Source organism: Ambystoma mexicanum, chromosome 2p, assembly GCF_040938575.1.
Source record: "Ambystoma mexicanum isolate Mex_15411 chromosome 2p, UKY_AmexF1_1, whole genome shotgun sequence".
Classification (NCBI taxonomy): domain Eukaryota; kingdom Metazoa; phylum Chordata; class Amphibia; order Caudata; family Ambystomatidae; genus Ambystoma; species Ambystoma mexicanum.
The window spans coordinates 45705570-45718190 of record NC_090923.1 but is presented as its reverse complement, the minus strand read 5'-3'; the positions used below and the strand labels follow the sequence as shown (position 1 = coordinate 45718190).

The 12621-nt window shown below is 47.3% G+C and overlaps 1 protein-coding gene across 3 annotated transcripts in view; it reads left to right on the top strand.

The window, feature by feature from the left end:
* Window positions 1–12621, top strand: part of PDZRN3 (PDZ domain containing ring finger 3) — a 785994-nt gene that overhangs the window by 718529 nt on the left and 54844 nt on the right. For all 3 annotated transcript variants that reach the window (XM_069643215.1, XM_069643214.1, XM_069643216.1), the window contains one exon: window positions 6539–6626. In XM_069643215.1, coding sequence (XP_069499316.1) covers window positions 6539–6626 — 88 coding nt within the window. The remainder of the gene's footprint in view (window positions 1–6538; window positions 6627–12621) is intronic.

Below are 12621 nucleotides of genomic sequence, written 5' to 3'. Positions count from 1 at the left end.
GCAGGGGGAGCCGGGGAGGCAGTGCAAGTGGAGAGTGGCTGGGCCCTGGACCGAGGTTGCTGAGAGTGGCCCAGATGCAGGTTTAGTGCTGAATTCAGTGGGGAGTTAAGCAGGATTAGCAGGGGAGAGGGAGAGAGAAGGCAGAAGCGAAGAGGAAGGTTTTGAGGTGCTTCCGGAACCGGAGATGGTTCTCCTCAAGTTTCAGGGAGGCAGGAAGGCTGTTCCAGAGGGAGGCCCCAGCTGCGGAGAGAGATCTACCCCCAGCTCGTTGCTTCGAGAAGCGGCTGACCATGAGGGAGTTGGAGACGGATGAGCGAAGGGCTCGTGAAGGAAGATATTTAGGAAGAGAGAGTTGGAGGTATTTAGGTCCCAGGCCCCAGAAGGCCTTGTGGACAATGCAGAGGGTTTTGGCGAAGAGGAAGGTTTTGAGGTGCTTCCGGAACCGGAGATGGTTCTCCTCAAGCTGGAAGGATTGCTCGTGCTGCTCTCGATGGGAAGTGAAGTGGAAGGATTGCTTGTGCAGCTCTTGATGGGAAGTGAAGCGGAAGGATTGCTCGTCCTGCTCTCGATGGGATTGAAGCGGAAGGATTGCTCTTGCTGCTCTCAATGAGAAGTGAAGTGGAAGGATTGCTCTTGCTGCTCTCAATGGGAAGGGAAGTGGAAGGAATGTTTACGCCGCTCTTGAAGAGAAGTGAAGCAGAAGGATTGTTTTTGCCGCTCTCGATGGGAAGTGAAGCAGAAGGATTGCTCGTGCTGCTCTCGATGGGAAGTGAAGTGGAAGGAATGCTCGTGCCACTCTCGATGGGAAATGAATCGGAAGGATTGCTAGTGCTGCTCTCGATGGGAAGGGAAGCAGAAGGATTGCTCATGCTGCGCTCGATGGGAAGTGAAGCAGAAGGATTGCTCGTGCTGCTCTTGATGGGAGGTGAAGCAGAAGGATTGCTTGTGCCACTCTTGATGGGATTGAAGTGGAAGGATTGCTCTTGCTGCTCTCAATGGGAAGAGAAGAAGGATTGCTCGTGTCGCTCTCAATGGGAAGTGAAGTGGAAGGATTGCTTGTGCAGCTCTCGATGGGAAGTGAGGTGGAAGGATTCCTTTTGCCGCTCTCGATGGGAAGTGAAGCGGAAGGATTGCTTGTGCTGCTCTCGATGGCAAGTGATATGGAAGAATTGCTCTTGCCACACTCGATGGGAAGATAAACATAAGAATTACTTGTGCCACTCTCGATGGGAACTGAAGAGGAACGATTGCTAGTGCTGCTCTCGATAGGAACTGAAGCAGAAGGATTGTTTGTGCTGCTCTCGATGGGAAGTGAAGCTGAAGGATTGCTTGTGCTGCTCTCGATGGGCAGTGATATGGAAGAATTGCTCTTGCCAAGCTCGATGGGAAGATAAGCTTAAGAATTGTTTTTGTCATTCTCGATGAGAAGTGAAGCGGAAGGATTGCTTATGCTGCACTCGATGGGAAGTGAAGCAGAATGATTGCTTGTGCCGCTCTCAATGGCAAGTGAAGCGGAAGGATTGCATGTGGTGCTCTCAATGGGAGGTGAAGCAGAAGGATTGCTTGTGCCGCTCTCGATGGGAAGTGAAGTGGAAGGAATGCTCGTGCGACTCTCGATGGGAAGTGAAGTGGAAAGATTGCTCGTGCCACTCTCGATGGGAAGTGAAGTGGAAGGATTGCTAGTGCTGCTCTCCATGGGAAGTGAAGCAGAAGGATTGCTTGTACCGCTCTCGATGGAAAGCGAAGCAGTAGGATTTCTCTTGCAACTCTCGATGGGAAGTAAAGTGGAAGGAATGCTCATGCCGCTCTGGATGGGAAGTGAAGTGGAAGGATTGCTCGTGCTGCTCTCAATGGGAAGTGAATCAGAAGGATTGCTAGTGCTGCTCTCAGTGGGAAGTGACGCAGAAGGATTGCTTGTGCCGCTCTTGATGGGAAGTTAAGTGGAAGGATTGCTTGTGCCGCTCTCGATGGGAAGTGAAATGGGAGAATTGCTCTTGCCACTCTCGATGGGAAGTGAAGCGGAAGAATTGCTTGTGCCGTTCTCAGTGGGAATTGAAGTGGAAGGATTGCTTGTGCCGCTCTCGATGGGAAGTTAAGTGGAAGGATTGCTCTTGCCACTCTCGATGGGAAGTGAAGCGGAAGGATTGCTTGTGCCGCTCTCGATGGCAAGTGAAGCGGAAGGATTGCATGTGGTGCTCTCAATGGGAAGTGAAGCAGAAGGATTACTCGTGTCGTTCTCAATGGGAAGGGAAGTGGAAGGAATGTTTATGACGCTCTCAAAGTGAAGTGAAGTGGAAGGATTGCTCGTGCCACTCTCGATGGGATGTGAATTAGAAGGATTGCTAGTGCTGCTCTCCATGGGAAGTTAAGCAGAAGGATTGCTTGTACCGCTCTCGATGGAAAGCGAAGCAGAAGGATTTCTCGTGCCACTCTCGATGGGAAGTAAAGTGGAAGGAATGCTCATGCCGCTCTGGATGGGAAGTGAATAAGAAGGATTGCTTGTGCTGCTCTCGATGGGAAGTGAATTGGAAGGATTGCTCGTGCTGTTCTCAATGGGAAGGTAAGTGGAAGGATTGCTCATGCCGCTCTCGATGGGAAGTGAATCAGAAGGATTGCTAGTGCTGCTCTCGATGGGAAGGTAAGCAGAAGGAATGCTCGTGCTGATCTTGATGGGAAGGGAAGTGGAAAGATTTCTCGTGCCACTCTCGATGGGAAGTAAAGTGGAAGGAATGCTCATGCCACTCTTGATGGGAAGTTAAGAGGAAGAATTGCTTGTGCCGTTCTCAGTGGGACTTGAAGCGGAAGGATTGCTTGTTCCGCTCTTGATGGGAAGTTAAGTGGAAGGATTGCTTGTGCCGCTCTCGATGGGAAGTTAAGTGGAAGGATTGCTTGTGCCGCTCGCGATGGGAAGTGAAATGGGAGAATTGCTCTTGCCTCTCTCGATGGGAAGTGAAGCAGAAGAATTGATTGTGCCATTCTCAGTGGCAATTGAAGCGGAAGGATTGCTTGTGCCGCTCTCGATGGGAAGTGAAGCAGAAGGATTGCTCGTGCTGCTCTCGATGGGAAGTGAAGTAGAAGGAATGCTCGTGCCACTCTCGATGGGAAGTGAAGCGGAAAGGATTGCTCGTGCAGCTCTAGATGGGAAGTGAAGCAGAAGGAATGCTTGTGCCACTCTTGATGGGATTGAAGTGGAAGGATTGCTCTTGCTGCTCTCAATGGGAAGTGAAGAAGGATTGCTCGTGTCGCTCTCAATGGGAAGTGAAGAAGGATTGCTCGTGTCGCTCTCAATGGGAAGTGAAGTGGAAGGATTGCTAGTGCTGCTCTCGAAGGGAAATGAAGCAGAAGGATTGTTCGTGCTGCTCTCGATGGGAAGTGAAGCAGAATGATTGCTTGTGCTGCTCTCGATGGGCAGTGATATGGAAGAATTGCTCTTGCCACGCTCGATGGGAAGATAAGCTTAAGAATTGCTTGTGCCACTCTCGATGGGAACTGAAGAGGAACGATTGCTAGTGCTGCTCTCGATAGGAACTGAAGCAGAAGGATTGTTTGTGCTGCTCTCGATGGGAAGTGAAGCGGAAGGATTGCTTGTGCCGCTCTCTATGGCAAGTGAAGCGGAAGGATTGCATGTGGTGCTCTCAATGGGAGGTGAAGCAGAAGGATTGCTTGTGCCGCTCTCGATGGGAAGTGAAGTCGAAGGAATGCTCGTGCCACTCTCGACGGGAAGTGAAGTGGAAGGATTGCTTGTGCCGCTCTCGATGGGAAGTTAAGTGGAAGGATTGCTAGTGCTGCTCTCGATGGGAAGTTAAGTGGAAGGATTGCTAGTGCTGCTCTCGATGGGAAGTGAAGTGGAAGGATTGCTTGTGCCGCTCTCGATGGGAAGTTAAGTGGAAGGATTGCTAGTGCTGCTCTCGATGGGAAGTTAAGTGGAAGGATTGCTAGTGCTGCTCTCGATGGGAAGTGAAGTGGAAGGATTGCTTGTGCCGCTCTCGATGGGAACTGAAGTGGAAGGATTGCTCGTGCTGCTCTCGAGGGGAAGGGAAGCAGAAGGATTGCTCGTGCTGCTCTCGATGGGAAGTGAAGTGGAAGGAACGCTTATGCCGCTCTTGATGGGAAGGGAAGCAGAAGGATTGCTCGTGCTGCTCTCGATGGGAAGTGGGACGGGCCCTTATAGGGTAGAATTCTCCATCTAAGCTGGCCCTCTTACAGGAGTAACACTGGCGCTTGTGGATACGATTCATGTCCACTCTTGAGGTGAACACATGTTGAATACGGCGCAACTTTTCAAGAATGTACTTACTGCCGCATAAATTGTGTAGGAAGGAACTAAACGAGGGCTGAAGCTTCCTACATATTTGATCTACACAATATCCAGAGTTGGGGGTGGAAGGTGAAAACTTGCCAGATCTTGTTCAAAGGGAGCCGAGTAAAAGGCAAAATAGGTTCCTGGGACAAACCGCACGCCCCACTCTTTAGGTGCAGGTTTCACCAAGCGCTGCACTGAGCACTAACTTTTAGTTTTGGACAGTGATGAAGGCCAATCCTCATCGCAGCTCTCGCCTAGGAAGGGGCCAGAGCTCCAACCGGCATCACTGCCTTCTGCAGTCATTATTAAAAATCACATGGTGCCCACGCAGCAGCGGGATTCCAAAATGCATTTCCGAGGGGGCGGCCATCCACATCTGCACGTTTTTATAAGGGATTTCTGAAAAGCAGCAGAGCGGTTTCCTGCAAGTAAGCGGTTCCGCAAGCCGTCCGAGCCACGGGTACATTTCACTCGTACCGATGCCTAGAAGACACGTTTAATGCATGTGGAAAATGAAACAGGAAAAACGCCTTCCTTGTGTTGCATCGTTCAGTATTTCACCAAATAATCCAAGTAGGGAAACAGGCGGCAGAGCTCTACACGTGCGTGATTTCTATTCAGCTGCAGAACCACCGTAGTATTCCTGTTCAAACATGGCGGCCACCGAGCACAGAAACCGCAGGGTTTGGCATGGGTAATATACAGCGAGCCGGCATCGCTTCACAGTATCTTATGGGACAGGCACGTTTCGGCTCGGCTGACCTAAGTGTTCCAGACCACCCGGTCTTCCCACCACACTTGTCTCAGGCATTAAAGCCGGCCTTCAATGGTGATGTTGAGCCGGTAAGTAGGGTTACCTGTGCGCTGGACAGAGGCTGACATAACACAAACTGCCTTCTGGACTCCTGCATGTGTGCCAGCCAATCGCATTTCTTCCCACGTCATCCCTCTCATCATGGCTGTGGCTAGCCGTGTCATCTTTACACATGAGCGCAGCTCAGCTTGGTCCATGGCTCATGTAGGTCCATGACCCTGTGAAAAATAAAATACTCTTGGCTTTGACCCCTCTTATGGAGACCATAGTATACAGCCAAGGTCGAACGTCATCAATTTTATCTGGGCAGAAGTTGTGGGGTCGGAAAATGGAAAAGAGGAAAGGATGAAAATGTCTGTGCTCCATGTGCACGCCGGATCATAAATGATCATGAATAATAATGATCACATATGATCCACATATGATCAAAGATCCAAATAAAAAACAAACCGAAAAGGAGAAAAACTCAATTAAAACCTAAAAAAGTACTTCAGTAACAAAGAAAAAACAAGGGGCAGATTAGGTATAGATGGCATCGATAAAGCGGAAGGCTAACTGGGTACTGGGATGAACCCTCTAAATGCACTTTGGTGGTGTATAACTGCACTGTGGTGGTGTATAAATGCACTGTGGTGGTGTATAACTGCACTGTGGTGGTGTATAACTGCACTGTGGTGGTGTATAAATGCACTGTGGTGGTGTATAACTGCACTGTGGTGGGGTATAAATGCACTGTGGTGGTGTATAACTGCACTGTGGTGGTGTATAAATGCATTGTGTTGGTGTAAATGCACTGTGGTGGTGTATAAATGCACTGTGTTGGTGTAAATGCACTGTGTTGGTGTATAAATGCACTGTGGTGGTGTAAATGCACTGTGTTGGTGTATAAATGCACTGTGGTGGTGTATAAATGCACTGTGGTGGTGTACATATAAGTAGTCACATTTGTAAATACATTTCAAGGCAGCATGCATTTGAGGGCAAAATACACACATCCAAGACCTCCCTATTCCTCGTAAACCACACAAGATCCATCATAGTGATTGTGCCCTCAGAGTGCCTAGACCCCCATTATGCCGCACCATTGAGCTACAACTCCTTGTGACATACACATGTCTTGCCATATGTTGATATTTTGGAGGACTAGTGTAAAATGCCGTTGGCATATTGTGTATCATGTCATTTGGCTTGTGAGGTTGGCATATGGCTAGATCTTTCCAGGTGTAACTGGCCGTTCGGACTTATCAGCGTATTGGGTGATATGTCCATTCCCCATGTGTCAGTCCACCTCTGTGTGGGGGTGAAGGGTCTACTTTTCTACTGCATTATAATCTTTGCTTAGAGTAAAAGACTTTAGAAAAGGTTCTTCTGCATTATAACTCACAATGTCATCTATAAAATGCCTTTTTCCCATTTTGTAGGCATTCCTCGGCTCATGGATATTATGACCCAGCGGACTTCATGGAAGGGCTTCCGGCAGACATTGACAGGGATGAGCTGGAGTTAGAGGTGAGCACAGACTCTACCAACAAATCCTTGATTATTAAGTAAAAGTTGCAGGAATCCTCAGTCTTGCAAAGGTTGGAAGCTTTGTGTCTCATTGGCCCTTTTAATATTACATTCATACCATGGCTTTGGAATTGTGGGTTCAAAGTAAAGCCAGCCAGTAATATGTGCCCTTCCTTGGTTTCTCTGCCTGTGTATTTTCCTTGTTAGTTCACGGAGCACCTGCTCTTGCCTGTAAATGCCTGCCGCTTGGTTCAGAGGGCACCACTTGATGTACATGTCATGTAACATTTTATGTTATATGACAAGTTATGTCATTTATGAAGCGTTCCAAGCTCAATAGCCATACCTCCGCTGCGCGAGGGTGGAAACGGAGTAAAATCCTTTGAAACACTTACCTGCCCAAATCCAAAATGGCCATCCCAATGAAGTGTTTTTCTGTGGCTACTGTCTTTAATGTGACAGTGGGACCCAACTCTCTGGCATCTGGTTGATGGTCTGCCGAGTATCAAGGCCGCCATCGTAAAGTCCCATCGAAACGTTGGCAAGTTCATCTGAACCTAACCTCCCCTTAACAGGTGTTTAAATTTAAACCACAGAACAATGAACTGGCCTAGCCCTTACAAATCAACTAACACACGCATATGTTGAGTCTAAGGAGAGCTTCGGGACAGGGCGGGTTTACTGGAGAGAGCAGGGGGAGAACTGCTCTGTGCCCTGAGCGATACCGGCACCCACTTACACTGAACATTGAACTGAACGTTACCTATGGTAAATGTTGGTATGTTAAATAAGCAGTTGACTTGTTATGCAGTGTGTTATGGTGCAAGCTGGCAAGGCATCTCAGTGGTTTCATGCACCTGATGCCGAGACGTTTATGTTAAAATTGAGCGACAGGCTTAGATCCCAACAAGTCCAATTTAACATTTCATCCTTCTGAAATGTTGTAGGAGGTTTTGAGTGCTTTGAAAATACAGTAAGTGTATGTAGACTTGCTGAAAGTTATTGTAGCCATCCATTAATGAAATGTGGTCAGTGGGATTCATAACTGCAGAGATAAAGGAAGCGTAACCCCCTCGATCCTGCACTCAGGAAGGACACGAAACCCTATTGTGGTGATCCCTCTGGATACCCCTTCAAAGGACACTTAGCCAATTGCTGATCACTCCACTCAGCGCTATTTCCCCCTTCCCCATAATTCCTCCCTACTCGTCCCAGCTCCTGTGCTGCCCCTGCACCCGCTTGTAACCCCCTGGGCAGGCTCCTGTTTGTACTGCACTCAGTCGCTTCCCAGCTGGGCTTGCACTTTATAAATCCCACACATACGGAGATGCAACAGTGCTTCAGCTTTCGGGAACACATCATGACCAGTCCACAAAGAGCAGACGCAGCAGTTCCTCACGTCGAAACCTGTTCTATTTTTGCTCCGTCTCCCAGAGTCCATGTGCTCCAGCCTGGCGGCCCATTGTCATTCTTAAAATGCATTCTCTTATCAGGTGTGTTTGGGATCCGTGAGACCGGGCTGGATGAATGTTTCAGAAATCTACTGAGATCGCGGCAGCCCGGCTACTACTGATAGTGTAGTGTTGCAGTCCTGCATTCCCTTCATTGGTTGTCGGTGGAGCGTAGGGTAGATCTCTCTTCCACTGGGGCCTCCCTCTGGAATGATGTCCCTGCCTCTCTCAGACTTGAGTCGGATCTCCTCAAATTCCAGAAGCTTCTCAAGACCCTCCTTTTCTCGTCTTCCTTCCCTCTCCCCCTCTCATGCTAATGCCCTCCTCTGCCGCATTTTGACTGCCTGCCTGGTTCCTTCTGAGTCATACAGAGCACCTGGCCTTCCACGCCCAGTCTACCCCAGCACTTCATTCTGTCCTGCCCCCCCAAACCGGCACTTGCCCTACCGGGATCCGTCCCCTTGTACGAGTCTGGCGGGGTCTACACCCCTACTGAGCCCGATCCAGCCCCATCCTTGCACTTAAAATGTGGACCCCGATTCCCTGCACTCCCTGCTTTCCTCTGTCACTTGTCCACTTGGCCTCCCTATAGCACTCGCCTAGCCCAGGGGCCTTGTCCCCCCTTCCATCTCCCTCTGAGCATTTGCGTGCTCTCTACTCTTCCCTTCCCATTTTAGCATTAACGCAGTCCGCTCTGACCGGCTCTTCCACCCGCATTCCCACCCCTGCAATTCTTGTTACTATACTTCCATGATCAAATGACACAAGGGCTAGTAGGACTGGTTTTTGTTATTCTTCACCCCTGTCCCTCTCCAACCTTTTGTCTCGTGGCACCTTGAAACACCATTTGCTTTATAGGTGCATTAAAAATATCCATTAAATAAATAAAGTTGTTGTGATTTGGAGCATTGGAGATTAGTTTGCTTAATCCCGTACAGATTTCTTTCAACCGTTACGTGAATCTCTGCACTCTTCTTCAGATGTCGAGTTATTGAGTTTTGGAGATTAGTTTGCTTAATACTGTACAGATTTATTTCAACTATTAAGTGAATCTCTGCACTCTTCTTCAGATGTCGAGTTATTGAGTTTTGGAGATTAGTTTGCTTAATACTGTACAGATTTATTTCAACTATTATGTGAATATCTGCACTCTTCTTCAGATGTTGAGTTATTGAGTTTTGGAGATTAGTTTGCTTAATCCTGTACAGATTTATTTCAACTGTTACGTGAATCTCTGCACTCTTCTTCAGACGTTGCGATCCCTAACATTGGAGATTAGTTTGCTTAATCTCTTACAGAGTTCTTTCAACCGGTACGCAAACCTCTGCACTATTCTTCAGATGTTGAGATTTGGGGCATTAGAGATTAGTTTGCTTAATCCCGTACAGATTCCTTTCACCAGTTATGTGACTCTTTGCATTCTTCTTCAGATTTTGAGATCACGAGATTAGTTTGCTTCATCCAGTACAGGTTCCTTGCAACAGTTATATGTCAAACTCTTCTTCAGATATTGAGAATTTGCGATTTGGAGATGAATTTCCTTCATCCCGTAAAGATTCCTTGCAAACGTTACGTGAATCTCCAAACTCTTCTTCATATGGCGAGAGTTTGCGATTTGGAGATGAGTTTGCTTCATCCAGTACAAATTTCTTTCAACAGTCACGTGACTCTTCCTACTGTGCTTCAGATGTGGAGATTTTTAGATGAGTTTGCTTCATCCAGTACAGATTCCCTTCAACAGTTATGTGAATCTTATCACTTTTCTTCAGATTTGGAGATTTGGAAATTAGTTTGCTTCATCCAGCACAGAGTCCTTTCAACAGTTATATGAATCTCAAACTCTTCTTCAAATGTTGAGAGTTTGTGATTTGGAGATAAATTTGTTTCAACCAGTACAGATTTATCTCAACACTTTCCCGAACCCCTGGAATCGTGTTCAGATGTTGTGTTGCATGTATTGGCTGTTTTGCTCGTGAGAAATCTCTCGAAGGTTTAAAAAAGGTTTCGGTTGAAAATAACAACTTCAGCCAAGGCACCAAACTTAAACTTGCAGCTGCTGCAGTCGAAACACAACATTGAGTGACCTTGAAGCTCAACTTTCAACATGTTCCTCTGCATGTTCACACCAGCAAACCTCCTTACCTGACCTGCATCTTGTTGGGCAAGATTCTTTTGTGCTGTCAAACTGGGATAGATGGTCCCTGTAGCTGACATTGATTGGCAGTCTTTGAACTTAATGTATTTCTACATGCCTTGAGAAATTATCGATTTTTGATGTAAAGCAGCATTTTTTGGCCACAAGGTTCTTCAAATGTTTGTGTGTGTGTGTTATATTATGTTATGTTATGGGGCATTTATATAGCACCTTTTATACCATTGGCATGATCTCAAAGCACTGTGGGTTTAACGCCCTCAGGGACCGTAGTACAGTGGAGCGAGTAGGGCAGTAAACAATACTTGGGTGCACTCATGTGTGCAGCCAGTCCGGTTTACATGGTGTGCGGCTGCATTCTAATACTTGGCATGGTGCAGTGGTTGCGTGCTATCAGTAGAATGTATGCAGCAAAGCCAATTGACCTTGGTGTCTGTGTTCTGGCCGTGTTGGAGCTTGTGTGTGATTTTATGTATGCCGCTAGATCGTTTTTATATGGGTTATAGCTGCGTTCTGAAGACTGTTGAGGTGTTCATGGAGGTAGGTAGGTATGTACGCAGCTACGCTGAATTGATTGGGGGTATACCAGCATTCTATTGTTTGAAGTGTAGAGGAGACATTTAGCATATTGGTTTCAGTGTGGATTGGTGGGAGACCACTGTTCCTGAATTTACATCCAGTGCCTGCCAAGGTAATCAGATCTATTTTTAGAGATCTGAGCCTTGGTTATCTGAGAGACATTCTCGGTCTAGTGTGGAGTTAGTCTGATTACCAATCTTGAGCGTGCCTTTCCTGCTAGGTGGTGTCATGTCATCGGTGTTGAGATGCCCGATTCCACCTCTTGACTGGGCTACGCGATTGCAGGTCTATGGTCGTCCATGTGTCTTGTTGAGTCTGCACTTGCTTTTTGTGTGACACCTTCTCAGAGTGCAGTTACATCCACTTCTGTTCAATCGCACCGACGAGTGCATCATAGATATGATGATTGGTACTCAGTGAACCCGAAAGTCCAGCGACAGACCAGGCTGTGTTGTTTGTGGCGTGTTACGTGATACATGTCTCGGATTTGCATAGATAACAAACTGTTTCCACTTATTGTAGTAGCAATGTCTCGTATTAGGTTTGCGTGCCTCCTTGGGGATGTCCATGCATCTTTGTGGTAAGTTTAGATGACCAAATTCTAGGACCTCAGGAGCCAGGCTGGAAGGTTCACAGTTTGAGGGCACGGACGATATACTCTCTGCTGGTGTTCGGACAGCATGTTGTATGAGCACAGGAATTTCACTACTGATCAAAGGGGCATTGTGAGCAGGTGTGAGTACCAAGGTTGACAAGCCCACATTGGTGCTTTCAGAATGAGATTGACTCGTACCTCATGCATCTTGTGGATGCTCTTGGTGAGAAGTGGTGTTGGGGGGAAAAGCGTAAGCAAATACCAGTTCATCCACAGAGCGTTCCACTTGGATACTGTTTGGGTGTGCCTGGGCACGTAGTCTGGGCATTGTGCATTTGAGCTGTGTTGCAAATAGATCTATTTCTGGTTGACACCAGTTTAAGAAAACATCATGTAGAATGTCGTAATCAAATGCAATGTTAATCTTAGCAATAACAATAGGAAATAATGGCTCCGCAACTTGCGACCATGTGGCCTCTCACTGGCAGATTACTCAGTGCTGCATACTGCTCTACGCTACTGTCCCCAATAGTCATTGTTTTCAGGTGAGGAGAGGAGAACATTCCAGAATCAAAACGCCTGCACAAAATGTGGCTCTTGAACATATCAATGAGCAGCATCAACTTTAGGCTTAAATTATGCTTTTGTGTAGCCATGGGAGAGGCCATTGCCAAGCACTCCCATAACAGTACTAACTGGCCATTAATGGTAGCAGCAAACTGGCTGGAGTACCTGGGTATATAATAGCAGGGCCTGGCAAATGCCTATACACGTGCTGAAACTGTTTGCTTTACCAATGCTTGTTTTTACAAAACTTCAGTGAAGGAGACGCACTGTGTTTATGAAATCAAGTGATTGAAGGCTCACTTGGTTAAGACATTTTTATTGCAGCAGTAGAACATTTACAGCTCCAATCACGGCAAGAACGCTGCTTTGAAATAACAACGGCAGGCACTTTGAGCACAGCATTTGAAGTTACTGCTTGATAAAGCAACCCCAAAAAAGAGATCCTCTGAGGATGTGTTTTGACCCAGAAGTGGTTGGTACTGGGTGGGAATGGCCACAGGGATTTGCATGGCCATGGGCAGTCAAAGGGTGGCCGACTAACCAAACAACACCTAAAAGCTGTGTATCCCTCCCGTATACCCTTCACTCCTAACTGTATTATTCCAATGCAATAGTCTGGCTTATAGTTGGTGCTTTTGCGCCACCTAATAG